Source organism: Heterodontus francisci, chromosome 26, assembly GCF_036365525.1.
Source record: "Heterodontus francisci isolate sHetFra1 chromosome 26, sHetFra1.hap1, whole genome shotgun sequence".
In the NCBI taxonomy this organism is placed as follows: Eukaryota; Metazoa; Chordata; class Chondrichthyes; order Heterodontiformes; family Heterodontidae; genus Heterodontus; species Heterodontus francisci.
Genome location: NC_090396.1, coordinates 27179840 through 27207035, shown reverse-complemented (window position 1 = coordinate 27207035; position 27196 = coordinate 27179840). Strand labels below are relative to the sequence as shown.

The 27196-nt window shown below is 44.2% G+C and overlaps 2 protein-coding genes across 7 annotated transcripts in view; one reads left to right on the top strand and one right to left on the bottom strand.

Moving 5' to 3' along the window:
• gas7b (growth arrest-specific 7b) overlaps positions 1-6362 on the top strand; it is a 462775-nt gene extending 456413 nt beyond the window's left edge. For both annotated transcript variants that reach the window (XM_068057959.1, XM_068057958.1), the window contains one exon: positions 3360-6362. In XM_068057959.1, the coding sequence (XP_067914060.1) occupies positions 3360-3473 (114 nt within the window). In that variant the 3' untranslated portion in view covers positions 3474-6362. The remainder of the gene's footprint in view (positions 1-3359) is intronic.
• An 866-nt stretch (positions 6363-7228) lies between these two features.
• The window catches only part of LOC137384237 (myosin-16), a 246035-nt gene continuing 226067 nt past the window's right edge, over positions 7229-27196 (bottom strand). For all 5 annotated transcript variants that reach the window (XM_068057952.1, XM_068057953.1, XM_068057955.1 and 2 more), the window contains 5 exons: positions 24647-24772; positions 19723-19893; positions 17840-18040; positions 15932-16078; positions 7229-8234 (listed from right to left, as the gene is read on the bottom strand). In XM_068057952.1, coding sequence (XP_067914053.1) covers positions 8088-8234; positions 15932-16078; positions 17840-18040; positions 19723-19893; positions 24647-24772 — 792 coding nt within the window. In that variant the 3' untranslated portion in view covers positions 7229-8087. The remainder of the gene's footprint in view (positions 8235-15931; positions 16079-17839; positions 18041-19722; positions 19894-24646; positions 24773-27196) is intronic.

The following is a 27196-nucleotide window of genomic DNA, read 5'->3' as shown; positions in this document are numbered from 1 at the left end:
AGACATATCCGGCAAGTGGAGGCCAGAGCACCACCTCTGAATTCTGGATTTGCTTCCAGTGGTAGGTGTGGGTGGCATCCCTCATTGTGGAAGCACATAAAATCCTCCCACCCTATAGAACTAGCAACCTTATTGGCTGTTGTGAAGATGGCTGTGACCAGGGAAGATGCATTCATGAGTCACCGGACTGTTAGCCAGCCTCTGAATCAGTCCACCACTTCACACACTCCTCCAAGGAACCTAATGTGAAGGGAAAAAAAGAGGGGAAGCTTTTCATATTCCTTAAAATGTGCTGTCATCTCCCACATCTAATCCTGGGTTTTCTGAGTACTACTAGGCCCAACCCCTCCAGCCAGACATGGTACATGGCTGTTATCTGGAAACCCTCCACGCAGATTGTCCACCTTGTCGACCATCAAACAGCTGTTAGGGAGGGGGTTGCACTGCTCCATCAGTTGCCCACAGACTTGACTGTCTATAGATTGTGTTCGCCTTCACTTTATATTGATCAAACTTCTAAATACAGGACTTTCAAAAGCTGCTGTTTTTAATGCAGGTTGAGCTGTAAAAGCTAATGCAAGTACTGAATATGTGTTCACTTACATTTAAGTGTCCACATCTCTTTAATTTTCCATGGAGTTCCTAAAGAACATGTTAAGGTCCTTTAAGCAAAATTTCATAATCTCCCTCCCCCCAAATACCACCATGAGCTGGGCTTCTTGTGTGAAGGGTGATTCTTGCAAGGAGCTCTGATTTTTTATTTAAATGACTGACCTTGCTGAATGTAGTGATGTCAGTCTTTTTAGAAAAGAAAGTGCACTCTCAATATGTTCTATGATTCATCTGTACTATTATTGGCCCTAATAGGTTTTCATTAGCAGCAAATGGGATTCCCATATTTGCTTCCAATACTGCCACTCAAAGTGACCAGAGGAAATCATCTCAACTTTCTCTACTATGTTCGCTGAATAAAGCCCTACATGCAACAAGCACAAATCTCTAAGAAGACTTGTCCCTTTAAGCGTTGTACTATTAGACTCCCCTTTGCATGACATACATGGCTCCATACTAAAATGTGCCTATCTTGGACCAGTGGGGATTGCAGAAAAACTGGAGTATAAGAAAGGTTAAAGGTGATGGATTATCCCTGTCAATTTTCCTTCGGGCAGGTTTTGTCCTTGCTGCATTGACACTACTTCCCAGATTCTACAGGGTCCAGAAACTCCCAGGACTCATTATGAAGCTAAATTTTAAACTTAAATTGGTTGGGCCCCAAAAACAGATCACTTTTAGTCTCTGAAACGTCAACACATAATCTTGAAAACTATGGGGATAGGTATACATGTGGAAGCTTCTTAACCAGTGGAAAGACAATTCATTCAGATGCAAAACTTTGGGTACTCTTACTCCTGGCATAATAATTTCGAAATTGTGCATTTGTGTTTGAGGCAGGGAGACACATTGGAGGAAATTTCACTTGCTAGAGATTGTAGAGAATATTTAATAATGGTACTAGTCCAGATATAGTCTCACTGCCTGAAAGGGTAGTTGAGGCAGAAACCCTCAACTCATTCAAAAGTAGTCTAGATATGCTCCTCAAGTGCCGTAATCTGCAGGGCTGCGGACCAAATGCTGGAAAGTGGGATTAGAATGGGTGGAACGTTTTTTGGCTGGCACAGACACAATGGGCCAAGTGACCTGTTTCTGTGCCATAAACTTTCTATGATTCTATGTTACTGTGTACAATACTAACTTTCTCTTTGTTCACACCTGGAACATGGCCTTGTATTATCTGAAACTCCTTCAATGCATGTTGGACCACAGATTAGACTGAATGGGGCTTCACCCTGTTTACCTAGAGGCCGAACTGGGCCTTTGTGAAATCCTTCTGAGAGGGTACTTGGATGAGTCATTTTTCCAGATCTCTCAGATTTGTACGGGAGCCTAATACTCATGGGCATTAAGTGAAAATATTGTGTTAGGCTGAGGGTTGGAACTTGGCATTGGTAACGTTTCCCATCTCTAAGCTGTACAAAAACTTCCTGTAGCCCTTGTTTAAAGGTTTATGGAATTAGTGTTTGAAAAAAAAACACACCCAACCTCCTAGATGGGACTGCCAAATTTCTCAGTACTTCTGTCGAGTGCACTGCTGCCAGGCACTGGGGCTATTGCGATATGAAAATCTTTTCTAGAGTGTTTGGATATTAACTCGTTAATGCTCAGCATATTTCTGAGAGATTATATTGGTCCAATTTGTTGCTTGCACCTCCGAGTTAGTCAGCTTTGTTCCAGTGAGTTCATGCAACCGATGCGGCATATGTTTTCTTGGCTTAACCTGATGATGTTGACATAACCATTACGATAAAGCATTGAGATCTAACAGCTCAGCTTAGCCACTGACTTAACAGTCTTTGGGAAGCTGTCCACAATTTATAACAAAGGCAATTGTTTAAATGGGGTGGCAAAACAAACTGTAAAGTTTTGGAGAAACCTCAACCCACAGGCCGCAAATAATGTAACTTGTTCACCTTTTTCTCACTGCGATATTGGAATAATGAAAGGTGATCAGTGCAGACAGTCAGAGAGGAAGATCAATATGTAATTACACAAAGAATGAATGGGCAGGATTTTTGTTCCCAGGTCCTGATCATGCTGTTGCGATGAAATGTGGGTCAGGAACCCACCAATGCCGGCGGCAGGACCCAGGAAGAGATTTTTGAGGAGGTGGCCAATTGAGTGGTCACCTCTGGAAGCCCGGTCCAATTATAGATGGTGGGCAGGCCTTCTAAATGTGTACAAGTTGGGACATTATTGTGGATAAAACATCTACAGTGTATTATCTTCCGAATACATTGTCCTACACACACTCCATCTTCCCTTACTTCATCAAAATCAATACCCATCGCATCTACTTCATTTGGTCACAAGGCAGAGGAACTCTTTACCTCCTTCAATCATCATTTCCTCCAACAACCTACAAGCCTTTCAAACACAAGCTTGCCATCACAAACCAAACTCTGCAACTCTCCAGCACTTTTCAAACTTGACTGTGTTCCAGATGAGCAACAAAGGCAAAGAATGGTCAAGGTGTGCCTGGATGATGCAGGAATAGCCCCCTCTAGTTCTGCATCATGATCCTTGGCCCTTCACTTTAGGTTATTCACTTAAAAATCATGTAGAATGATTCCATAATACTAAAGCAAAATACTGCAGATGCGGCAGCATCTGTGGAGGGTGAAACAGTTCACGTTTCAGCTTGATGACCTTTAGTCAGAACGAAAGGTTAGAATGATTGCCATTTTGTAATGAAACTTAAAATCTAAGCAGTTTTTCATACTTCGTTTTCCCTTCATTTCTAGACTATTGAACCAGTGGACAAGCTACTCCGGGAGGTTGACCCAAACAGTGACAGAGAATTATGGGTGAAAGAGCACAAGACAGGCCATATCCGGCCTGTGGACATGGAATTATAGAGAGCAAGCCCTTAGAGGCAGTACTTTTATTTCCACAGGCATTGACTGAGCAGTTAGTTGTTGCTGGTCTTCAGATGAATGGATTGTATCGAGGAGATGAAGTGCAATGAAAGTCACAGTCCAAGCTCATATAACACAGTGCCTTTTGTGTACATGGAACAACAAAAATGTATAAATATTTAGCCATCTGTGTCAACTTCAAGCAGTTTGTTTTTTGTGCTAGTAGGAGTTTTCTTGCGGATCAAACTGCCTGTTCACCAGCAATGGTGGAAAAGCTTTCTCTTGCATGCTAAGCATGTATATATAAAGAGTGCTTCGGCTGTCGTTGATTCCAACCACCCCCTCCCCCAACTTCCCCCTTACTCCTTACATTCCAACAAACAGTGCAATGTGGTTGTCCCGAGATCAAGTTGGGCACTTTCACATGAAAACCAGTTCTCACTTTGTTCCTGAGCAGAAATCTGACCTTTATTTTCAATCTCACATGCCCGCGCATAAATTAGCCAATCTAATAATTGACCACATGACCACAATTGAGGGTTGTTGTACCTTGAAGCCTAACTAGCCTGGGTCGAAAGGCAAAGATGGGGGAAGGCTACAAAGTTTTGAGTAACTTCAAAATTGATAATCAGTATATTTTGAAGAAAGGCTAAAGGTTGGTGCTGGTGTGCAATGTACTATGAATTATTTGTTGTGTTCATTTTTATCATCATGATTTTTGGAAGGAGCAAAAGTTGAATTAAATTAGAATTCTAGGCCCGATTTTAACTCTGGTTAAGTGAATGGGTTTTAAATGAGTTCTAGCTTCTGATTGTCTGGATTTCAGTGAATTTCAAGTTGATTTCCAAAAGGACCCTCAGTGAGGTAAAAGCTGCCAAATGAAATTCTTAATGATAGCACAAATATTTAAGTATTAAATGAACTTTCTGTGGAAAAGTAACCTTCCCCCTCCTCTCCCCTTTTGTTTTGGCTAGAGTTTGTCACTAAGGTGGTTGCTTCTTTTTGTTTTTTGTTTGTATGATTGGATAGTTTTTTGGGTAAGTTTCCCTTGTCTCTTTTTTATAACTCTTCTCTGTCCACATGGGCCCATCATTCCATTTTCTTCCCTGTTCACTCCTGAAAGTTTCCAGTCAGACCCACAAAACAGCCTTTGCTCGGTTCTTCCTTACTTGACGTATCTCAAATACGTAATGTGCTCTTTATGCACTAATCATTAATGTTTTGAGGCAATTTTACTGTACCTTGCTTTTTAAATTTTTTTTTGGCCCATATTTGCTTGTAAAACATTTCCTTTCCTTCTGGATACCAGAAGCGTATCCATCATTCCTTGGAGGTCATGAGCAAGTGATTAGGAATGGGTCTTGTGCAGGTCAGTATATCACTGTAATGATGCCACCCATCATTACATTTTGATTGTCTATTAAAACAGTCCCCAAACATTCCATCTAAACCAGCAAGTGAATTTGGTATTAATGGACCAACATGCACTGAGTTAACTCTCAAAACAATGTGGAAGTACTGGTTTTCCACCAGAAGTGTTGTTGTTTAGATAGAGCGCTGTCGACAGCAGAAGTTCTTCTGCCAAAGAAACCACAAATGTGAATGCTCCGAACTCCAAAGCCATCACAGCAAAACCTAGGTTCTTATGTGCTTTGCAGCTCCTGTTCTGTCCTGCTGAAGACATTATTTCATCTCGAAATCAAACCCACAGGCATGCAGAATTGGCTTGACGTCAATTCAGAGGCCCTTTCAAAATGACCAAAACATTTGATTAAAATATGAATGAGAAAAGTGAAATGGAGCAATGATTTGTATCAGTTGTGAAGTTCAAGTGACCAATTTAAAACTTAAGGCTTCTAACAGACCTGGATTTGGAAATGGCACCAATTAAGATACCTAGAGGAAAACAGGCCACCAGACTGGTTCCTGACATGCTATCTGAAGTATATAAGGACATGGATCTGACTGGAAGTTTGGAGTACAGAGAAATCATCTAGTGGTTTATTGTACCCACACTATTGCCTGGCAGAAATCAGTTTAGTTCAATTTTGAGAGGTAAACCATGTAAATGTTCCTTTGTCCTTTTGGAAACTTGGATTGCATCAACAACAGTGTGTGCTCTGGCTTACAAAGGACAGCGCAAACCAGATGTGAGAAGCAAATTTCCCATTGGAAATGCTAGTTATGCTGCTTTCAAACTCACTAATGCAAACCAGTAAGATTTGCATCCTTGTAGACAGGTGAGCTTGTAGACAAGTGAGATGCATTCCGAATGCCCTTGGAAGATGAAAATCCAATCGTGTGCACATTAATGTTTGCTAGCTTAGTAATTAATGGAGGATCTAGCCCTGCTGCTATTCTATGCTTTTCTTTAAGTAATGCAAACTCCAATAAAGAATAATACACAATTAACAGTTTACTGAAAAATTACTTTGGAGCATTTTGTCAATGTATATTGGGGTGATACTAACACGTCCATTCACAACTTTGAAGCACGAATGCTACTTGCATATCTTAAATTCAACTGAGTTTCATAAACATTGTTACAAAAGCACAGTTTCTCTGTATAATATTTTGAAATTCTACAATGTACTGTATAAGGGGTTTCATTATTTCCCATAAAACAATGTCAAATCATTGAAGACATGATTTATGATCCAGGATGTTTTCATGTGAAAGTACCCCAAAATGAATTTGACCAAGCTGTATTTACGGCAACATAATGATTCCTATTTAACATTGTAAATGCTGCTTTGAATATTGTGCCAGTTGTGATACATGTCCTCTCTAGTTAAATTGATAGTTATTAAAACATTCACACCATAAAAGCAATTTTTTTTCATTGAAAGGCTGTAACTGCTAAAACCTGAATGTTTTCCATATAATAAAATGACATCTTGTTGAAACATCGCCCTTCAGTGTGCTGCAGAAGACGCTTGCAGTGTCTGTTTTAAAATATCTCTGGATCTTGTTACATACATGTACGTTTCATGGTAATTTGAACTGCGAATGCCGACAAATATCTTCAAATGTGACCACCTATGCAGACTGCTATTGCAGAAGGGAAAGGATCGTTTACTGAACTGCAATATGATCTTGAAAATCAGCACACCCTCTTCCATCTTAACAACAAAAAAAATCTCAATTGCTGGTGTGGCCAGTTGAGATTGTGCGTTGGCCTTTGCCCCCTCAACGATGCATCTTGTGGGCATGACTGTAAACTAGACACTTCACTGTGAATTCTATTTACTAAGAGAAGGTGTGAGAGAATTTTAAGGCAAAATGCTGACACATTAAGAGCCAGAGTGATCAGTGTTGGTTGTATTTTAAAAATGGAGACATGGGTTTTCAGGCACTCTACTTGCCAACTTCAGCTCACTGCTTTATGGGGTGAGATTTTAACTCGCTCAAAACCCTTTCACTTTGTCAAAATCGGGTGCGTTAACACAGCCATTCGGCTCCGAGTACAACCGCAATGGTTCCCCAGAGTTTCTGGCCTACTCCGTGACACTCATATCAAGTCACAATGTATTATACTGGGGGACATAGTGCTGAGCCTTTGTTTGACTCAGTTGAATCTCCCAAAGGCACTGCTGCTTTCAGATACTTTTTCCCCGATGGCCTTGCTCTGTCTGAGAGCTGCGACAGTGAAAATCAACAGTGGCTTTTGTTGAAAGTGAGGACTGTTCATAATGCACGGCAGTAACTGCATTACCAACAGCTGCTCCTCTCCCCCTCTAAAAGAAAATGTTCAGTTTAGGAAGATTACGTTGGTTTATTATATTTTAAAATGCACAGAATAATATATTCACAATCACCATGGATTACACAAATGGTATTGGTCATTATAGGTTAAAGTAAGGACTTACTATGGAGAATTCCATCTGCAATTATGGGGCCACTTAAAGCTGCAGTATAGATTCAACCAAGCAGTCCACAATATATATAATATATAAATAATAATGCAATTCTCAGTGATACAAATATGCGTTGCTTGAAAATTTCAACATTTTACTACAGTGTGGCTTTGAAACATGAATCAGCACTAAGTTGCACTGAACTTGAAAGTTGCTGAAGGGAGCCTTAAGTGTCGACCTGGGAAAGCAAGAACTAATCTCTGAAATGCTGAGTCGAAACATAGCAAACTGCAATCCGAATCTAGGATAGTTACCAGCTTCAACCGTTTTATTTTGTTAACCAAATTGACTAGTTAAATGAACTCTAAGTTCATTCATCATTTATTTGTTTGCTTAAGAATGCCTAGTCTATCGGTAACATGCAAAGCAGCTTCAACAGCATCCACGATCCATTGCTCCCAACCAACTGATTTCCCACACAAGCACAGTGCAGATAGTCATAATGGACACAAGCAATTAAATCTGAAAAATACATTTTTAAAACTTGATGAAATGTCAATTGGTAAGAGTGTTTATTTGTTGCTCCTACCGGTTTGGATGTCCATTTACAACGGCAGTGTGTGCACGTAGCAAAGGCATCAAGATGTCCACATCATTTTCTTGTATGTCACTCCCGTGGTAAATGCTGGCTGCCTTTTTCTGTGTGGTACTTCCCAGGAACAGTTAGTGCATGAGATGTAGCCTTTTCTTCTGTGTGTCATTCAATAATCAGCTTCTTCAGAGAATTAAGGTAAGTGGGAATGAGAGAGGTGGAATCATCATCATTCAGGATTTTCTCTCCTCGTCCTTCTGACCCAGCTGAGCTAGGAGATCTGACCAGGGTAGCAAAGGGGGAATTGTAACCCTATAAATTAAGACAGTGGAAGTCAACAAATTATTTTGGTTGCACCTTGCGTGTGTTTCAATGTGTATCTATGATATTGTCTAGGCTTACAGAATGATTTAGATAGGTATTTTGGGAAGACAAATGGCACGAGAAATGCGTCCCTCATAAACGTAAAACTTTATGCATTGTTTCAAAAAGATGTGCATTGTAAGTATGCAAAGAATGGAATTTCAGAAACAGAGGGAGACTTGGAGCTGAGAGTGACTATTGACTTAACATGTCTGACGTGTGGACAATCTGGTGAAGTAATTAGTAAAAACAAATAGCATGTTGATAAATATAGCCAGGACAGTGCAGTACAACCCTGCAGAAGTTATCCCAAGGCTTTCACTATGTCCTCAGTTGGACATGCACCCAAAGAGCACACAGCAAGAAGACTGATCCTAAATATAGGGAGAAATGAAAGAAACTTAACTGCTTTCATCTAAACAGAAAACAGTATAAAATATAATATGGTTAGGATGGGTAACGTAAGAATGTTAGTTCAAATTAAACAAGACAAATTGGACAAAGGATGTAAATTTGAGTGAAAACAACTTTTAACTGTTACTAGAAAGAATTTCTTTATTCAAATGTATGGCCCAATATTGCAAATGAAATAACTGTGGAAGTTTAAAAGGAAGCTGATAATATAATGGGAAAAACTGGTTTAATGAGTTGAATGTCCTTTTCTCATCCTTCACTTTTCTAATGTTATTAGATTGCATTTGATTAGATTAGATTAGATTAGAGATACAGCACTGAAACAGGCCCTTCGGCCCACCGAGTCTGTGCCGAACATCAACCACCCATTTTATACTAATCCTACACTAATCCCATATTCCCAAACATCCCCACCTGTCCCTATATTTCCCTACCACCTACCTATACTAGTGACAATTTATAATGGCCAATTTACCTATCAACCTGCAAGTCTTTTGGCTTGTGGGAGGAAACCGGAGCACCCGGAGAAAACCCACGCAGACACAGGGAGAACTTGCAAACTCCACACAGGCAGTACCCGGAATCGAACCCGGGTCCCTGGAGCTGTGAGGCTGCGGTGCTAACCACTGCGCCACTGTGCCGCCCTAATCTCAATGATTTTCTTTGAAGACCTCAATGATCATCACATTCTTTTCCCTAGATAAGAGCATAGGTCAAAAAAGAGTAGGAGAGAAGTCACGGTAAATTGAAAAATGAGGATTGGGTTTTAAAAGAGTGGAGGGGGCAGGAGCGATTTGGGTGAGCGTGTATTTGTCAGATCCACGGCAGAGCCCAGCTAACGTAAATACGTTAAGGATGGTAAAGATGATCTTGGGGGAGGACTGTAGAGGGCTGTGATCCAGGTTTTTCCCAACATTTCTTTGAGTAGCCTATAGCTACTCTTTAAGGATGGTGGTAGGAATGGGTAAAAAGTATTGCACTGCCAATTTTCATCACTATCTGTGAGGGAAGAAAATCATCCGACCTGAGTTAACAAACTTAGTGAGCCTACAAACAAGGAAGAAGAAAATGGTAATGGTTCATGGCATGGGTGAGTTCAACAAGAAGGGGAGAGCAAGTATATTTTTTTTATTAATAAGGGGAAGAATGAGAATACGACTAGATATTAATCCACTTAATAAAGCCTTTTCTATGGCATGGTGTTCTAAATTATCACCTTATCGATAATGGGCACGATGGCAATTGCTTAGCAATGAAGGGATTTTTAATAGTTGGTCACCTGATGGTACATTCACACTCCACAAGCTAAAACCCCTTCATACAAATGCTAAAACCTCAAGTGCCAGAGAACTTCGCCACACCTCACTCTGGTATTAGACTGGACCCAAGCATCAGATACAGGCTGCATTCACACTATCGCTACACGACATGGGCTAATGTCAGGATGCCTTCCTGTTATTGATGCTGATCAGAGGCATTTATGCTGCACAGCGTGTCGGTCAGATGATTCGAGCTTGCCTGAACACCGGTCAGCTATTGAATTGAGACGTGTTGACAGACACATCAGAGGCATTATTATCTGGGCCTTGGCTCTGGAAGAGTTTTGGCATCATTCAAATACTGAGCATTGCTGTTATCCAGGAAATTATTGCACATTGACAAAACAGAGCAATAATAACGAGGATAGGGAACCAAACATTGTTTGAAGTTTTGAAGTAGGCTGCTTGCTCCCAGTGACATGTTTACTTGTGAATCAGCTGGTAATAGGCATTGCGTAAGATATCTCGAGAAGCCTTTGATCCAGACATCTGTCACCAGTTATTAATTCTCAGATTAGCTGCGTAGTAAGATGCAATTCAATTATCATTTGGCACCAATTACTAAGTTCCTGGCCTCAACTGGTAATGGTCATGAGTGAGAGACACAGAAGGCCCATATTATTCTCACTGTATTAGGGTTCATGGGAAAGTTATTATACATTATAATTAGTGAAAATTTTAGCATTATCTATAGGATTCCTCCAAAGTAAACAAATTGAAAAAAACAGCAGAAAAACTTCTTGGTAAGAATCTCACTTGTGAAAATGAAATTCTGGACTGTTGTGTAGATCTCCTCAGGGTCTAATTGATGATCAGCTTTTCTTTCCATATGACTGAGACTGAACATCGGGAAAAGATGCACTAAAAACGACCGCAGTATCACGACAGCCATCACTAACAGCTGTCAGCCCACCCCCACTAACGCGGCAGAACTCCATAAAAACTGTCAGCTCAACACTTTTTTGCCAATGTAAGCTTTAGTGACAAGAACAAATTAATGATAGAATCTCTGAGTCACACGCACGCACAGCCAAACAGATATGCAGACAGATGAACAGACACGCAGAAAGATGTAGAAATGTTTGGACAGACTTCAGAGGGTTTCATTGAGACCTGAAATTGCAGGTTAAGTTGGGGGCTGCTGTTGTGAGGGAGTTCAATTATGCTGTCGTGGTGGTGAATTCAGCTGCACAATGGCAGCTGGTTGAGCTGAAGGCTGCTAGTAATAGGTTGATATTGGGTGCCTGTTTGGTGATGTCCCAGGCAGTGAACGAGGATAGATGAGCAATTTCTACGAGTACTGTGCTTCCTTACACTTAAGCACATTAGTGAGTTTTCCCACTTCTCAACACAGTGGCGCAGTGGTTAGCACCGCAGCCTCACAGCTCCAGTGACCCGGGTTCAATTCCGGGTACTGTCTGTGTGGAGTTTGCAAGTTCTCCCTGTGTCTGCGTGGGTTTCCTCCGGGTGCTCCGGTTTCCTCCCACATGCCAAAAGACTTGCAGGTTGATAGGTTAATTGGCCATTATAAATTGCCACTAGTATAGGTAGAATGTGGGGATGTGGTAGGAATATGGAAATAGTGTAGGATTAGTATAAATGGGTGGTTGATGGTCGGCACAGACTCGGTGGGCCGAAGGGCCTGTTTCAGTGCTGTATCTCTAAACTTGTCAAGCAGCTCATACTTTGCTTATGTGGGAAATGAGGTTTTTCAATGGGTAGGTTGGCTTTTATCCTGTGCAGTTAAAGAATTTGTTGTGTAAAACAATTCCAGTTGCAATGATACGTTCATTGTTTCTCGTGAGCACGGTTCTGCGTAAAGAGATTCGATAATTCACACGACAAGAAACTGGAGTGATTCATGTAAGAGAAAGGAGAAAAGGAGACAGCAGGTTCTATAACACTCTGCGACAGAACCAACTACTCTGTTGTAATTTAACCACATTTAACATCTAGCTCTTAATGTCTGCATGCTCTTGATTTAGCTGGGAGGATGAAACTATTTCGGCCACTGACATTAGTTAGACACCCGAATAAACAGGAAGCAGTGATACTCATGGAATACTTTGCCTCTATAAAGCCTTCCAGCAGTACCAGGTAAAGAACTGACATGTGGCTCATATAATACCTTGTACATAGGCAGGTTCAATGGGAAACTGCAGCAACTATTGGGCCATTAAATAAAACCCAACAGATCTCAGTTACGGTATCACTAAAATACTCTAAAAGACAACCATGGCTTTCCTCAACACTGTGAGCAAGAGTAATAGTGAGTGATAATCACACTGAGCTAGCGAGAGTACCAGAGAGTAACGACTGTTCTGAGTTAGCGAGGGTATAAGAGAGTTTTTAAAATTCTTTCATGGGATGTGGGCGTTGCTGGCCATTTATTGCCCATCCCTAATTGCCCTTGAGAAGGTGGTGGTGAGCTGCTTTCTTGAACCGCTGCAGTCCATGTGAGGTAGGTACACCCACAGTGCTGTTAGGAAGGGAGTTCCAGGATTTTAACCCAGCGACAGTGAAGGAACGGTGATATAGTTCCAAGTCAGGATGGTGTGTGGCTTGGAGGGGAACTTGCAGGTGGTGGTGTTCCTATGCATCTGCTGCCCTTGTCTTTCTAGATGTTGTGGGTTTGGAAGATGCTCTCAAAGGAGGGATGGTGAGTTGTTGCAGTGCATCTTGTAGATGATACACATTGCTGCCACTGTGCATCAATGGTGAAGGAAGTCAATGTTTAAGGTGGTAAATGGGGTGCCATTGAAGCGGGGTGCTTTGTCCTGGATGGTGTCGAGCTGCGTGAGTGTTGTTGGAGCTGCACTTATCCAGGCAAGTGGAGAGTATTCCATCACACTCCTGATATGTGCCTTGTAGGTGGTGGACAGGCATTGAGAGGTCAGGGGGTGGGTTACTCACCACAGAATTCCCAGCCTCTGACCTGCTCCTGTAGCCACAGCATTTATATGGCTGGTCCAGTTCAGTTTCTGTCAATGGTAACCCCCAGGATGTTGATAGGGGGGATTCAGCGATCGTAATGTCATTGAATGTCAAGAGGAGATGGTTAGCTTTTCCCTTTTTGGAGATGGTCAGTGCCTGGTCCTTGTGAGGCATAAATGTAACTTGCCACTTATCAGCCCAAGTCTGGATGCTATCCAGGTCTTGCTGCATCTGGACACGGACTGCTCCAGTATCTGAGGAGCTGCAAATGGTGTTGAACATTGTGCAATCATCAACAAACATCCCCTCTTCTGACCTTATGATAGAGTGACGATCACTCTGAGTTAGCGATGGTATGAGAGAGTGACGATCACACTGAGCTGTCGAGGGTATTAGAGAGTGACGATCACACTGAGCTGTCGAGGGTATTAGAGAGTGACGATCACAGAGCTGTCGAGGGTATTAGAGAGTGACGATCACACTGAGCTGTCGAGGGTATTAGAGAGTGACGATCACTGTGAGCTAGCGATGGTATTAGACAGTGACGATCACTCTGAGTTAGCACGGGTTCCAGAGAATGACAATCACACTGCACTAGTGATGGTATTAGAGAGTGACGATCACACTGAGCTATCTCTGAAACCTCATCCAGCCCTACAAGCCTCTGAGAACTGTGCGTTCCTTTAGTTCTGGCCTCTTGTGGATCCTTGACTTCCTTCGTCCATGTTCTGGAACGCCCTCCCTAAACCTCCATGTCTTCCTTCTCCTCTAAAATGCTCCTTAAAACCAACCTCTTTGACTAAGCTTTAAGTCACTTGTCCTAATGTCTCCTTCTTTGGCTCGGTGTAAATTTATTGTCTGATAACTCTTCAGTGAAACACTTTGGGATGTTTTACGACAGTAAATGCTGATTAGCATTTTCTAACAGCCACAGGCAAAGGGACTGAGTGCTATGGGGGTTTGAACACTGGCCTTTCAGCTTTGGGGCCTGAGTTCAACGTCAGTCAGCTAACAATCTGACTGTGTTATTTGAACTGAGTTGGGACAATCTCTTTCTAGTTTCTGGAGCCCAGAGCAATCATTCAGCCTTCACCCTGAGTAGATTGATAATCTCACTCAGTGATGGAAATACAAAACTGTTACCCTGGTTCAGTTCTGAAGATGCACTGAGACACAATCTTGGGGCAGAGTAGATTAGGCTTTATGATCCATCTAATCAAACCAATACAGAACAGATCATGCTGGATGCAGACATTAGGCGTGATTATCTTCAGCTATTTCAGGTGCTGCAGAGCCTCAGAGGTGGCGAAGATGGGATCTTGAGCTGGGAAGCCAGTTTAGCCCACACTTAGCACAAGATGCCATTTTGGTAAAGGAGTTGGTGTGCGTGCTCGGAGTGGAGGATCATTAAAGTTCTGATTGACAATCAAACTGCCTGCGAGCACTTAGTAAAGAGGCTGCACAGCATTTGGTGGCTCGTGTTTCAATTAACAACCTCACCTAACAGCGAGAAGCTGAACGAGAGTAAACAAATCATTACTGAGATTTTCGAGTGCTACTGAAAGCCATGTTCAGCTTTCAGTGTTCAGTGGCTGCTGGAGGCTTGAAGAGGACTTTTCAAGGCGCATCAGGAGACTCTCTGGGACACTTTGTCGTGACAGTCGAACAACGTTTATTCTGGGAATTCTCTGAGGGCTTCACCTGAAGAGAGAGAGTGCTGTGCTACTCTACTCTGCCTTCTTGGAGATCTTGTAAGAATCAGCAGGAGAAGAGAAGCGCTTGGTCATGGACATCTTGCTAGGGGGTCACCCTTGGCCTGGATGAGGAATGGGTGCAGGACATGAGGCCAGGGAGCAGCATTAGCTGCTGCAGGAGAGAGGGACAGGAAAGCGAGGTGGACTCCTTTCCCACTGCAGCGACAGGATATTTCTCCTCCTCTGGACCTCCTCTAGCAGGAAGGACCTCCAGTCCCACGTCTTAGTACCCGTGCGCTTTCTCCCTCGTGTGAGGAGTCCACATACAATGCTCCAGGAAAACTGGGTCCAGTACTCCAGGCACATATTATGTTAATCAGCAATTAGGACCAAAATTGTGTGCTACATCCAGACTTTCAAACAGGCATGGCTTATTGGCACTTTGGTGCCTGTTTTCACCCTTTCATCAAAATAACCCCTATTGTTCTGCAGAAACCCAGCACCATCAGCCAGCAGAACTGATGATCACAAAAAGAAAAGGTGTCTGGCACTGAGCACCTCAGCTGCCAGTTAGAAAAGCACACGGCACAGACATATCTACAATACATTCCGAAATTAAAAGCAGTACAATGTGAATATAAAGCTACCCAAATATCATGGATGACTTTACATGGACTGTAGCCTGTTTTCAGCTTGTACCTTTAAATCTAAAACTAGGTTACAGTGACTCCTAACAGTGAGTTACCAATGGCAAACTGTCACAGTGAGGGAGTGTACACTGTGGAAGATGCCGTCTTTCAGTTGAGGTGGTAAACCCAGGCACTGTCTGCCCTCTCAGGTGGATGTACAACACCCCACAATGCTATTTAAAGCAGAGTAGGGGAGCTCTCCCCAGTGTCCTGGCCAATATTTATCCCTCAACCAGCATTACCAAAAGCAATGGCCATTATCACATTGCTGTTGGTGGAATCTTGCTGTGTAGAAATTGGCTACAGCATTTCCTACATTACAACAATGACCACATTTTAATAAAGTAATAAATTGGTTATAAAGTGGGTTGGGACATCTTAAGGTCATGAAAGGTGCTATATAAATGCAAGTCTTTCCTCAGATGTGTGGGAATTCATTTTCCAGCCAGTCAGAGGTTATGCTAATTTGCATGAAGAGACCAAGAGCAGCAGCAGCAGCACTGAAGTGTGACCACAACACCATTCAGCACACAGAAACATTCACCATACAAAATGTGCCTGTGCAGGGGATGAAATGAACCAGTGGAAACGTTTACCGAGGAGTAGCCTTTGCCAAAGCTGGCCCGGTTCTTGGTGCGTATTTTGGTCAATGCCGCCTCGGCAATGTCAGCGCGCTCCTCCGCATCGTCTAACTCGTGCACCGTCTTTCGGTATTTTGCCAGATTCATGTTGGCCTGCTCTTCCTGGAACATAAAGAGATGGTGCGCAATTACAAAAATGGGAACATGGGACTTCCGCACACAACCAACTTCTTTCTCCCCGTTGAATTGGAAAAACATCCAGTTCCCTTTTCTTGGAAATGACGACCGAGCCTAAATTCACTCTGTCTTGCAATATACTCCCTCTACTTCACTAAAATTAAACTGCATCTCAGAATAGATTAGAAAAGATGCCTAATCGCGGGACATCTGGTAAATCAGTCCCAGGCACTACACTTCATACAGGACTCGCTGAATACCATGAACAATGACACATAATGCAGAGCCATTTTCTCTCTCTCTGTATTTATCAAACATCAAGTAAACACTTCAGATTCGTCACTCTGTCTTAACAGGGCCTTTAAGGATCATTCGGAATCTCTCTCAACTGTAGCTGACAACGATTTCTAAAGTATTCACAGTAAATGGAAAAAATGATTCTTCCATATATAGTAAATCTCATGGTGTCACTATACAACAATCGTGAATTGGTCCCTTTGTTCCTTCTGCTAATCTATTAACAAATATTGATTTTGCAAGTAGCAGCATGGTATGAAAAATAAACACAGCCATTGCCTCTCTAACGCAAGCTTCTAATTGTGCCTGAGAATGTGTCTATGATTTGCCATCCAATTCCACATCCCTGTCCCCTTCCTTCCCACTGTGTAGGTGCCATGGTTGATGGTTAAAACTGGAAAAGTCACCTGGAAGGAATTAGAACAGTGAACCCACATCCTCAACCCTTTGTGAGCTGGGGTAGGTAATCCCGCCCACAGCTGATGATCAACTGGCCAGCCTGGCTCATTATTGGCAACTGGAGAGCTAGTCCTGGTAAGTAGGATCTGGGATTCTCCGTAATTGGATCCAGATAACTCTACACGTCAGTGACCTATGGATAAGGCAGTCCTAGCCCGACAAACAGTTTCATATGGACCAACCCCCAGCAGTATCCTTGCACGTATTTGGGGGTTAATGCATGCTCTGTCAATCTACAGCTCAGTTGTCTGGCTTTAGGTAAGTGGGGTACGGCGTGGAACTCTGCGAGGTCGGTTTTAAGTGACTTCTCCAGGCATTAATAGGTGGGACCGCCCTGTCAGCATAGATGGTGCTGCTGGCTCCATTTTGAAAGGGGCCGATTGCCAGGCGTCCATTGTGGCTGCCTGTTTCAGGTGCTAGGCCTGTTTTACTATGGAAATCAGGGTCTTATGTCATAAATAGGAACCCCGTTGCCATTTTAGACCAGAACTAGTCAGCGCCTGCCTCATGAAAGCTCCATGACACCATTTCACAAGCAATGGAACTGAAGACGCCTGTTAAAATGTCAAATTATTTTTAAGGGCCGAGAGGAGCGGGAGTCCCACTAAAATAACCTGGGCCACAGCTGCCCCGTGATCCCCACCCTCTGTGATCGTGATCCCCACAACATACTTTGCTGATAGCTGTCCCAGCCCAAGCAAGCTGCTCTGGGATCCCTGTTTGTTACCTTGCAGCCTATCCTGCTGCATTTAACTGAGACTGGGGCCGCAAAATCATGGGGACCTCCACCGCCGGAATGTGCGGCCGACCCAGTCAGACGCTCGAAAGTCAAAAACTGACCCCACAATTGTGTGAACGTTTCAGTTGTTTGGTTTGGAGGTGCTTAAGCATGATATCACGTTTCTGTGCGGGAACAGCCCAACCACTCTGGGTACCACAAGTCAGAACTTCTCAAGCTTGAGCCACCAGTGGGAGGTGATCCATACTTACTGCTTCCTCCACCTGCCTCTTGTAGGCCTTTAACTTGTTCTGGAGCCTCTCGACCAGCTCCTGCATGCGGTGCTGGGTTTTCTGATCCTCCTCTGCCTGGAACACCAGTTCCTTCAGCCGACGCTCATTCTTGCGCAGGGTCTTCACAGTCTCCGCGTGTCGCTTCTGCTCTGCATCTAGTTCTGCTTCCAGTTCTTTCACCTGTACAAAGAGGCACCAGTCAGAAGCCTGTTGGGTGCAACAGGTGCCCACGGAGGCTCCAAACACAAATTGCATCCCACAGTTATTAAACTGTAACCCCATCGTTGTGTCAAGTGACAGGTGGTTATTATTCTTGCAGATAAAAAGATAGCTCAAAATGATTAAAGTATTCCTCATTTTCGGTGTGAAATCAGGAAGCACTTTTTTCTCACACAGACGGTAAGTCCCATATGACCATAAAGGCAGGATGATCCATATGCCCTCCAGCTTTATGATGCCAACACTGAAGCCGTTGCCCAAATCCGCACTCAGCTCCTTCCTCCGTCCCAGACTTTCCTGGTGGGCGAAATCCAGAGTGGGAGTGAGGGCCACAGTGAGACTCATGGCCGCACGATGCAACGTGGGCTGACTGACCGCCCTTGCATTAATTCAATAACTCCCAAGGAGGCCCCGGTTTATCTCGCCGTGCCAGAACTGCAAAATGCCTGCCAACACTCACTCTCTCGCCCACAGGCACCAGTCCACCGATAACCAACCTGGGGAAACCAGAAAATGCGCCAGACTGGGAGGATGCGTGACGGGGTACATTGCACGAGTGAGCACAGGCAGACAGAAGGAGGCCCCTGCTGACCATAGCCTGGACATCCAAATCTGATGGGCTTGATTTTTAAAAGCTGGTCCTAGCTGCAAAAAGAGTCAGCTCCATGCGCAAGTACTGAAGGCCGTGCTACTGATGCCTGCTCGAGGTGCCCATCTTCCCTTGTGCTCTGACATGCTATCAGGCTTGGCATCACTGAGTCTATCATAAAGAGTGTGGCAGCTCCAGCACCATCTGCAGCAGAGGCCCCCCAACAGCAGTCTGCACTCCTCCAATGGAAGCTCAGCTACTCCACTGGAGGCCAGTGATGCCAGACTGGAGAGTCCTTTCACTTGCAGCATGAAAAGAATTGCCAATCAGGGAAGAGAGAAACACGGCCACAAATCCACCAACCTCTTTGCTGCTTTCAGCTTTGCCCCAGATCAGTGACCATGCTGAGCCAGTGCCCAGCACGAGGGCAAGTCTGTCACATTCACCAAGGCTGCGATAAACCCTCGCTATCTTCCTGGACTAGGGTTGTCAACTCTGGCAGGACATTATGGAGGTTGCATCACATGACATCCTGCCTCACCTGATTGGATGATTCATGACTGTCAGTCAAAACTTTACCCCCATGACCGTTTTTTATGTAACTGATAAACAAAAATAAAGAATAATGATTTTTTTTTTAAGGCCCCTATAATCTTTCTCCGGGTTGACTTGTAGCAATGCTCCGGAGATTCATTAATTCCTGGAGATGCCAGGGCTGTCCTGGAAGGAGTGTGTGTGCATTGTGTAAGGACAGGACTGAGTTTTAAAGGGCTGACTACTGGTGTGGGTAAGGCTGTGTAGGCACTGCCAACTCACCACGGCTCTGATGCCCTCAGCATTGTGCCGTCACTGCCATGATGGACGGTTACTTTGGTGAGTTGACAGTGCCACACAGCATTACCCGCACCAATAGTCAGCCGATTAAAAAAATGCTCATTTGCATTTCAGCTAACTGTGCCAAAATCCGAAGGAACACAATTGAAAAAAAAAAAATCGTCAGCATATTCCTTGTTAAACATGGATCTGTCCGGATCAGTTCTTCCCATGTTCTTACCCGTCCTTCCAGTTTCTGAATAATTTTTTTCCCTCCCTTCAGGGCCAACTGCTCAGCTTCTTCCAATTTCATGTTTAAGTCCTTGATCTGGGCCTCGAGGCCCTTCTTTATCCTCTCCAGGTGCAGGGAATGCTCCTGCTCGTGATGCAGCTCCTCGGCTAATCTTAAAACCTGAACAAAACACAGAAAGGGGCACGTTAATCTCCCAAGCCGCCATACACAGACCCACACTGCCCCCTTGTGATTGATCGGAGAATGATCGTAATGAGAGCATGATTAGAATTCTGGTCCCACCTGAAATATTCAGCTCCCTTTCTCCCTCTCTCTCTTGCGGACTGATCAGCCTAGGATACATTTGCACAAATTTCCATCTTCCTTTACGAATTTCGGCATTTTCATGATTTCTGAACACAAGTTGCAACAGAAAATCCTTCCTCAAAGCAGAGAGCCACCTGCTGGTTCAAGTGAAGACTTGCATTTCTTTAGCGCCTTTCATGACTTCAGCAAGTCCCTAAGTGCTTTAAAGCCGAGGAAGCCCTGTTGCAACATAGGCGAGGTGGCAGCCAATATGTGCACAGCAAGCTCCCACAAGCAACAATGAGATAAATCAGAAAATGCTGGAAATAGGCAGCCGAGCAGGCAGCATCTGTAGAGAGAGGGACAGAGTTAATGTATCAGGTCGATGACCTTTCATCAGGACTGGGAGTTAACTCTGTTTCTCTCTCCACAGATGCTGCCAGACCTGCTGAGTATGTCCAGCATTTTCTGTTTTAATTTCAGATTTCCAGCATCTGAAGTATTTTGCTTTTGAATAAGATAAATCGTTTGTTTTAGTGATGTTGGTTGGGGGAATAAATATTGGCCAGGGCACAAAGGGCAATTCCCCTGATTTTTGACATCCATTTGAGAGGATAGATGTGGCTTCAGTTGAACATTTTCAGCTGAAGGGTAGCACGTTGATAGCACTTCATTGGCGTGTCAGCCTGGATTATGTGCTCAAAATTCTGGAGTGGGACTTGAAACCACAACCTTCGGACTCAAAGGTGACATTAGCACAGGTCCATTAGTCACCAACCGAAGCTGGTAACTCCACTGGACCAGATGCACTCACCTGCAATGGAGTATTTAACCCATGCCTCACCACAAAGCCAACAGCATAACCATGTCAATCATGAGGTCGTTGACATTTAATCTGAGACAAATCAGATCAACACAAATCAGTGTTTACCCAATCAAATGGGACTTCTTGACAAAATTTGAATTAAAAAAAATACAATAGAGTTCAGAGAAAAAAAAAATGAGGCCAAGAAACGTCATCATCGAATTATAACTGCTTACCCAGCCATACGAATATATATATAGGCCAAAAAATAAATGGACTGGCACCGTGCCAGTTGAAACCGTCCAATTTTTTACATAAATAAAATTTTTAAAAACTAGGTGACACCGAAAAGCAGCTAAAACACTGTGGGGCCCACTGTTTTAGACAGTGAGGGGGTAAATAGATCAATAGACAGTAGGTGTTGGGGGGAGGGGGCGGTAAATGGCAGAGGCAAGGGGACAAACAGGTGCACAGAGTGTGAGGGAGGAGTGGAGCTCGAGGCCCTTCATTTCCCAGTTCTTGGTGGATGCGAAGCTGTCAGTGATCCCTGGGTGTTATATGTGACCAGCTATTCACACCATTCAACCAACTGCTAGCTCAAATTCCCGAGAACGGGGACGGATATGACCGGGGGTGGGGGGGGGGGGGGGGTTATGACCACGGGATTTGCTGAAATGGCTTTGGCTCGAAATTGGAATGTAATCTGAGTGCCGGGGGGATCATGTTTTACTGATCTGCAGCCGTATCAGCAAATCGCGCCAGGGCCAACGAGACTTTCAGCTGTGGCCAGAGTCTGCTCCAGGAATACCCAACCCCAAGAGGCAGCTCTGAGGGTGAGTGACGAATTCATGCATATTCTCACAATGTCAGGCCAGTGAACAAATAGAGAATGAACAGGCGGGTATGGAGGAGAAACCTGTGGTCACTCTCTGGGTCTGAATTTAACTCACTACCCCGCACCCCATCCTCCCCGGCTCGGCCTGGTCCTTTCAAATGCGTTCAGCTTTATCTCATGACAGAATAGGTTTCAAAAATATCTCCGGCTGTGTTTAAAGCGGTAGATTGTTTTTAAAAAATGCCTGTCAGACATTTATCACTCAAATAAAACTTGCATTGACATTATAGAGGAGCTGTAATGTAAACACATTGGCTGGCAGCAAAGTGCAATCCAAGTGAACTCTGAAATCGGGCTGTCAAAGCTGCTGCCATAAATCACTGCTCCCACTGCCCTCTTCCTGCTGCATAGAGCAGCGCTGCCACCTGCTGGCTGCTCCCAGAACTCCATACAGCATATTAAATTGCTGGCAGGGAGTTAAGAGCAGTCATTCAATCAAGCTATTCTGATGACACCCAAAGCCGTAACAGATGCACAAACAATTTACCACCAGAACCAGCTGGCAGACTCACTATAATCCGCACTATCTAAAGTTAATTTAAAATGAAAACCTGATCTGCTGCCATATACTGCTCCTGATTGACTGAGGATCCTGGTGCTGGGGAGGCACACACTGTGCACATCTCCCCTTACCCACACCCTCACTAGTTTTAGGATTCAGCTCTGGTCATTATCGTTCTTGCCCAGATCTGCTTGTGCAGTTCCAGCATCGTATGTGTGTCTTTCAGATCTCTGGCCTTTTTATCTCTCAGTGACTGTGGAACCTGGGCTTCAGGGATCAAAATTTACCAGGAGTAATCAGCACACCAGTTACAATCCTCACCGTGGGAGCTTCGGAATAAAAATGGACACTGTCCTCTTAGTTACTGAAGACTGACATGGTCAACAGGCAAGAAAGAATCGCGCATTAATACAGACCTTTTCACATCCTCAGGGCAACCCAAAACATGTCTCAGCCAATGACATACAGTCACTGCTGTTACCGACACAGTTTGTGCACAGCTAGGACACTGGAAGAACTTCCCACTCTTTTTATAGCTTGGTACCCTGGGATCTTGTGCCTTTCCCTGTATAGACAGCACCCGCAATAAAGCGAAGCCCTTTACTACCTGCACTAGAGTAGCAGCCTAAAGAAAGACTTGCATTTATATAGCACCTTTCATGACCTTAAGATGTCCCAAAGTACTTCACAACTAATTAAGTACCTTTGAAGTGTAGTCACTTTTGTAATGTAGGAAATGCAGCAGCTAATATGCACACAACAAGGTCACACAAACAACAATGAAATAAATTATTGGATAATCAGTTTAAGTGATGTTGGTTGATGGTTAAATATTGGCCAGGACACTGGGAGAAATTCCCCTGCTCTTCTTCAAACAGTGCCACATGATCTTTTCTGTCCATCTGAGAGAGCAGGTGGGAGCTCAGTTCAACAGCTCATCCGAAAGATGGCCTCTCTGACAGTGTAGCACTCCCTCAGTACTGACCCTCTGACAGTGCAGCACTCCCTCAGTACTGACCCTCTGACAGTGCAGCACTCCCTCAGTACTGACCCTGTGATTGTGCAACTCCTTCAGCACTGACCCACTGACAGTGCAGCACTCCCTCAGTATTGACTCTCCGACAGTGCAGCACTCCCTCAGCACTGACCACTGAAAGTGTAGCACTCCCTCAGCACTGACCATCTGACAGTGTAGCACCCCCTCAATACTGCACGAGAATGGCAGCCTGGATTTTGTGCCCAAAGTCCTGGAGTGGGACTTGGATCACAACCTTCTGATTCACAGGAGAGAAGGGATTACCATAACCAAGGCAAGCGGACAAACGGCAACGCCTAAGACTCAGTCAAAGCATGTTTCTGGATGATGCTTCTTTAGTTCACGGGATAGCTACCCAGAATCGGAGATCGGAGTTTTCACACTGACTGAATTAAACAGCCAGCTTTAGACAGTGGAAATATGTGGTGTCAGCGTGCTCTCCCTTGATCTGAATTAACCTATGACAGGGAGTCAGCCCTGAAACGAGGGTTGCTGCTTGCCCTTTAGATGGGAGTTGGCTGCATCAGTTCAGCTGGAGGGACCAACATAATCAAACAGTGAATGTGTGCTCGAGAGTGCAGCACCAAAGATGTCAGCCCTTGGCAAGGATTCCATAGCAGGCTTGGTCCAGGAATGGCAGCAAAGATGGGTGAACCTTGCTTTGGTGACTTTGGCTGCCCACCCACCAACATCATACACAGACAGGGAGGCAGTGGCGTAGCAGTAACCCAGAGACCCAGGGTATTGCTCTGGGGAGATGGGTTCGAATCCCACCATGGCAGAAGGTGGAATTTGAATTCAATTAATAAAAATCTGGAATTAAAAGCTGGTCTAATGATGGCCATGAAACCATTGTCAAATGTTGTAAAAACCCATCTGGTTCACTAATGTCCTTTCTATAGAAACCCTCAACTCGTTTAAAAGGAACCTGGACATGCACCTGAAATGCTGTAACCTTCAAGGCTACAGACCAGGTGCTGGAAGGTGGGATTAGATTGGGCAGCTAGTTTTTTTTCGGCCAACGCAGACATGATGGGCTGAATGGCCTCCTTCTGTGCGGTAGTTTTTCTACAATTCAATCAGGTGAGGTGGACATCTCTGAACAAGGGAATGTACATCCCAGGACTGTCACACCTGGAGGTAAAGTTCAGGGGTGTGGGAAGCATCAAGGTTATGAGGGCAGAGGAGGGGGAGGCGCTACCTCAGCTACTCTTCCTTCACTTGGCTCCATATGGACACTAGATTTCCCAAAATGCAAAGCATTTCCATTCCTCAGCAGTGACCTCTCTCACCTCAAAGAGGGCAAAATCCCTCAAGAAAAGCGCCCAAATCATTAAAAAAAAATACATTACCCGACAATAAATCCACGCAGCAGCGAGGAGCACTCACCTCACACACCGCCTTCTTCGCCTTCTCGTCTGTGCCTCTGTATTCACTCGTCAATTCCTCGTGCTCGGCTGTGAGCTGCTGCAGGTCCGATTCCAGTTTGCGTTTCAGGACGGTGGCTCCTTGCAACTGGGAAAGGGTGAGGGGCAAGGGCAAAGGTCAAAGCAGTCAGAGCTCTGTGGAAAATCTGGGATTGTATCCAGTGGTAATTTCCCAAGCATCCGATGGCAATCTCACCCTTGCATGACCTTTAGTTATACCAGTTGGAAAAACGCAATGTAGACCACTGGGATTTTCCCGTTTGGCGTTGCAAACAGCTCGGGAATTCCGCGTCTCCTCCCTCCCTTCCCCCACTCACGGTTCTCCATCATTCCGAAAGCCACGGGTTGGAGCCGCAGTATTTCCTGTGGCACGTGCTCCCACCGTGCATCAGCAACGCTGAGAGTGAGGGGAGTCGGTGGATGTGGTATACTTGGATTTTTGAAAGGCCTTTGATAAAGACCCCCACAGGAGGTTGGTTAGCAAAATTAAAGCACACGGGATAGGAGGTAATCTACCGGCATGGATTAAGGATTGGTTAACAGGCAGAAAACAGAGAGTAGAAATAAACGGGTCATTCTTGCGTTGGCAGGCTCTGACTAGTGAGGTACCGCAGAGCTCAATGCTTGGGCCCCAGCTGTTCACAATATATATCAATGATTTAGATTTGGGGAACCAAATGTAGTATTTCCAAGTTTGCGGATGACACAAAACTAGGTGGGAATGTGTGTTGTGAGGAAGATGCAAAGTGGCTTCAAGGGGATTTGGAAAGACTGAGTGAGTGGGTAAGAGCATGGCAGATGGAATATAATGTGGAAAAATGTGAGGTTATCCACTTTGGTAGGAGGAACAGATGTGCAGAGTATTTCTTAAATGGTCAGAGCTCAGAAAGTGTAAATGTGCAAAGGGACCTGGGTGTCCTTGTCAATAAGTCACTGAAAGCTAAATGCAGGTGCAGCAAGCAATTAGGAAGGCTAATGGCATGTTAGCCTTTATCGCAAGAGGATTTGAGTACAGGAGTAGCAAAGTCTTGCTTCAATTGTATAGAACCTTGATTAGACCGCACCTGGAGTACTGTGTGCAGTTTTGGTCCCTTTACCTTAGGAAGGAGATTATTGCCATAGAGGGAGTTCAACGAAGGTTCACCAGACTTGTTCCTGGGATGGTGGGACTGTCCTATGAAGAGAGATTGGGGAAACTGGGCCTGAATTCTTCCGAGTTTCGGAGAATGAGAGGTGATCTCATTGAAACCTACAAAATACTTAAAGGCATAGACAGGGTAATTACAGTTAAGATGTTTCCCCTGGTTGGGGAGTCTAGAACCAGGGGACACAGTTTCAAAATAAGGGGGAAGCCACTTAGGACAGAGATGAGGAGAAATTCCTTTACTCAGAGGCTTGTGAATCTTTGGAATTCTCTACCCCAGAGGGCTGTGGAAGCTCAGTCATTGAGTGCGTTTAAAGCAGATATTGACAAATTTCTATATACCAATGACATAAAGGGATATGAGGATAGTGTGGGAAAAAGGCATTGAAGTGGATGATCAGCCATGATCGTATTGAATGGCGGAAAATTTCCATGGACTGAATGGCCTACTCCTGCTCCGATATTCCTATACCTGGTCCACCCTGCCAGATTCACGAATTACTTCTCTGATGGAGAGTGAAGAGGGCAGGATGGCCCTGGAAAGCAATACATAGAGTGACAGGGTAAATTATAAGGACAGGATGCATAGACTGGGCTTGTATTCCCTCTAGTATAGAAGATTAAAGGGAGTCTAACTGAGGTGCTTAGGATGACAAAAGGATTTTATAGGGTAGAGAGAAACAACTTCCTCTGGGGAGAGTCCAGTACAAGCGGTCATGGCGTTAAAATTAGAGCTAGGCTGTTGAGGGGTGATGTCAGGAGGCACTTTTCCTCAGAAAGAATAGTGGAAATCTGGAACTCTCTCACCCAAAAAGCTGTTGAGGCTAGAGGGTCAACTGAAAATGTCAAAACTGAGATTAACAGATTTTGGTTAGGCAAGGGTATTAAGGGATATGGAGCCAAGGCAGGTAAATGGATTGAAGATGCAGATCAGCAATCATCAGTGGCGCAGTGGTTAGCACCACAGCCTCACAGCTCCAGGGACCCGGGTTCGATTCTGGGTACTGCCTGTGCGGAGTTTGCAAGTTCTCCCTGAGTTTTCGCTGGGTGCTCCGGTTTCCTCCCACATCCAAAGACTTGCAGGTGATAGGTAAATTGGCCATTATAAATTACCCCTCGTGTAGGGATGGAATATGGGATTACTGTAGGGTTAGTATAAATGGGTGGTTGTTGGTCGGCACAGACTCGGTGGGCCGAAGGGCCTGTTTCAATGCTGTATCTCTAAATAAATAAAAAATAAAAATAAAAAATCTAATTGAATAGTGGAACAGGCTCAAGGGGCTGAATGGCCTCATCCTGTTCCAAATTACAACACAGAAACATATGTTGACAATTCCAAACCCACAATGCGGAATTCAAATGGTTGCA